Raw genomic sequence first — 2,500 nt, forward strand, 5'->3', positions numbered from 1 at the left:
TATATATATAGAGAGAGAGAGAGAGAGAGAGAGAGATACATACATACACCATACATAGATATAGATATGGATACAGACACAAACATAAACATAAATAGACGTTTAAATAAATGGAAACAAGCATACCAATACACGAATCCATATATCCATACATACTTCTCGTTAACATCTTGTTAATGATGCAATATACAATCAATTTTCATTCCATCTACAGCTGACACGCAGAAATTGATTGCGTCATATGTAGCCCACAAAGATACAAATCATTAACGAAAAAAAAAAAAAGAAGTGAATATTAATGATTAAATAGTAGTTAAAAATTAATAGGTATCTTGTTAGTATCTCCTTTTCACTATTGTTTATTCTTGTAACCCAAAACTGGATACGAAGAGGAAGAGAGAGAGAGAGAGAGAGAGAGAGAGAGAGAGAGAGAGAGAGAGAGAGAGAGAGAGAGAAGAGAGAGAGAGAGAGAGAGAGAGAGAGAGAGAGAGAGAGAGGAGGAGGAGAGAGGAGAGAGAGGAGAGAGAGAGAGAGAAGGGCGGTAGAGAGGAGAGAGAGAGAGATGACGGAAGATGAGAGAGAGAGAGAGAGAGAGAGACGGGAAGAGAGAGAGAGACTGGGAAGAGAGAGAGAGAGAGAGAGAGAGAGGAAAGAAAGAAAGAGAAAGGTGTCTGGTAAAAGTGATTTATTTGAAACAAATGTTACCTGTAAATTGAACCTGTATTCATTAATACATGGCAATATAACATAATGAAAATCTTTCGTATAAGTAAATAATCTATGTAGTTAATTAGAAATGAATAAATAAATAGTTACATAATAATTAGATTAAAACAAATATGAATGGACAAACACTTAAGCATTCATAAAATTATAATAATAAAAGATAAACTAAACTACAATGAGTCTGAGAACATGAAATGCTATCATAGTTACTCCAAGAATTCTCGTTTTTCTTAGACAAGTCATCTTAGACATTTTCTTCTTTGCTCTTATTTTTTTCTACAAGTTTTGAGAATGTGAAATGTTATATTAGTTACCCATTAAATTTTCGTTTTCTTAGATATGACATTGCATACGTTTTCTTCTTTGCTATCATATTTTGACGGGTAACACATATATTTCTTGAACCTTTTTGCACTCCCGATATATTCCCAATACGCACAGTCTCTCTTACAACGAATAACAATCTAAATAAAACACTCCATGCAAAGCACAGATGACCTTTGATACAGAAAATATTCAAATTACCTAACTCAAATCAAAATCAACGGAGCATCATTCATATACGAAAGGAATGTCGATGCCGCAGTTATTATCCAGTATCCAGTTATCGAAACGGTCGTTCAGATCCTGCGAAGCGACGGCCTTCCAGCCTCCGATCTCGCCCTTGTGGAAGAAGCCGGGGACGCCGTAGAGCGGGCCGCGCCCTTGGCTCTGCCGCTCCTCTCGCTCCCGCATCCTCCCGAAGCTGCAGTGGTCCGCGACCCTACGGCGGAAGGGGGGGGGGGGTCTTTTTATATTTCTGCATGTTTGTCTCGACGTCAGCATTTATATTCACAACCATATATATGTTTGTCAGTCTAACTTTATCTCTCTCTCTCTCTCTCTTTCTTTACTATATATATATGTGCGTATGTGTGTACACTCACACATCTACACACACACATACACACACACACACACACACACACACACACACACGCGCGCGCGCATGTATATATATGTATATATATACATATATATATATATGTATATATTATATATATATATATATATATATATATAATATATATATATATATAACATACATATATACACACATACACATACACACAATCACGCATACACACATGCACACAGACATCTATATAATATATATATATATATATATATATATATATATATATATATATATATATATATATATATATATATATATATGTGTGTGTGTGTGTGTGTGTGTGTGTGTGTGTGTGTGTGTGTGTGTGTGTGTGTGTGTGTGTGTGTGTGTATGTATATATATGTGCATATGTGTGCATGCATATAAGTATTAATGTATGTAGTATGTATATATGCATGCATGCATGTATGTATGTATGCATGTATGTATCCATGTATGTATGTATCCATAAGTATGTATGTATATAGCATGTTTTTTTTCTGTGGTGAGGCTCTACCCTTTTAGCAATACCATGCCAATAACAACGATAATAATGATGACATCAGGATGATAATCTAGAGAGCTGAATGCATTCTAGCAAGTAATAACTTCACCCTCTTTCAATGTCCTGGAAGACCGCCATACCTCTGAAGGTCTTCGTCGCTGAGTTCCGCCTTCAGGAAGGTCGCCAGCCTCTTAAGCTCTCCGAAAACGTCCTTCTTCATGTGCTCAAAGAACATGAAGTGGAGGTTCTCGTGCCCCCTCCGCAGCCACACCTGTCGCACGTGGTCCCAGTAAGGTGCGAAGAGCAGCTTATTGCCCATGAAAGCTTCCGCA

The 2,500-nt window shown here is 36.9% G+C and overlaps 1 protein-coding gene across 1 annotated transcript in view; it reads right to left on the reverse strand.

The window, feature by feature from the left end:
• Positions 1–670: 670 nt before the first annotated feature.
• LOC119597887 (sulfotransferase family cytosolic 1B member 1-like) overlaps positions 671–2,500 on the reverse strand; it is an 8,335-nt gene continuing 6,505 nt past the window's right edge. The window contains 3 exon segments of the mRNA XM_037947553.1: positions 671–1,418; positions 1,420–1,489; positions 2,309–2,500. The exon segment at positions 2,309–2,500 is cut by the window's right edge and continues 101 nt beyond it. Coding sequence (XP_037803481.1) covers positions 1,347–1,418; positions 1,420–1,489; positions 2,309–2,500 — 334 coding nt within the window. The 3' untranslated portion in view covers positions 671–1,346.

Source organism: Penaeus monodon, chromosome 40 (genome assembly GCF_015228065.2).
Source record: "Penaeus monodon isolate SGIC_2016 chromosome 40, NSTDA_Pmon_1, whole genome shotgun sequence".
Classification (NCBI taxonomy): Eukaryota; Metazoa; Arthropoda; class Malacostraca; order Decapoda; family Penaeidae; genus Penaeus; species Penaeus monodon.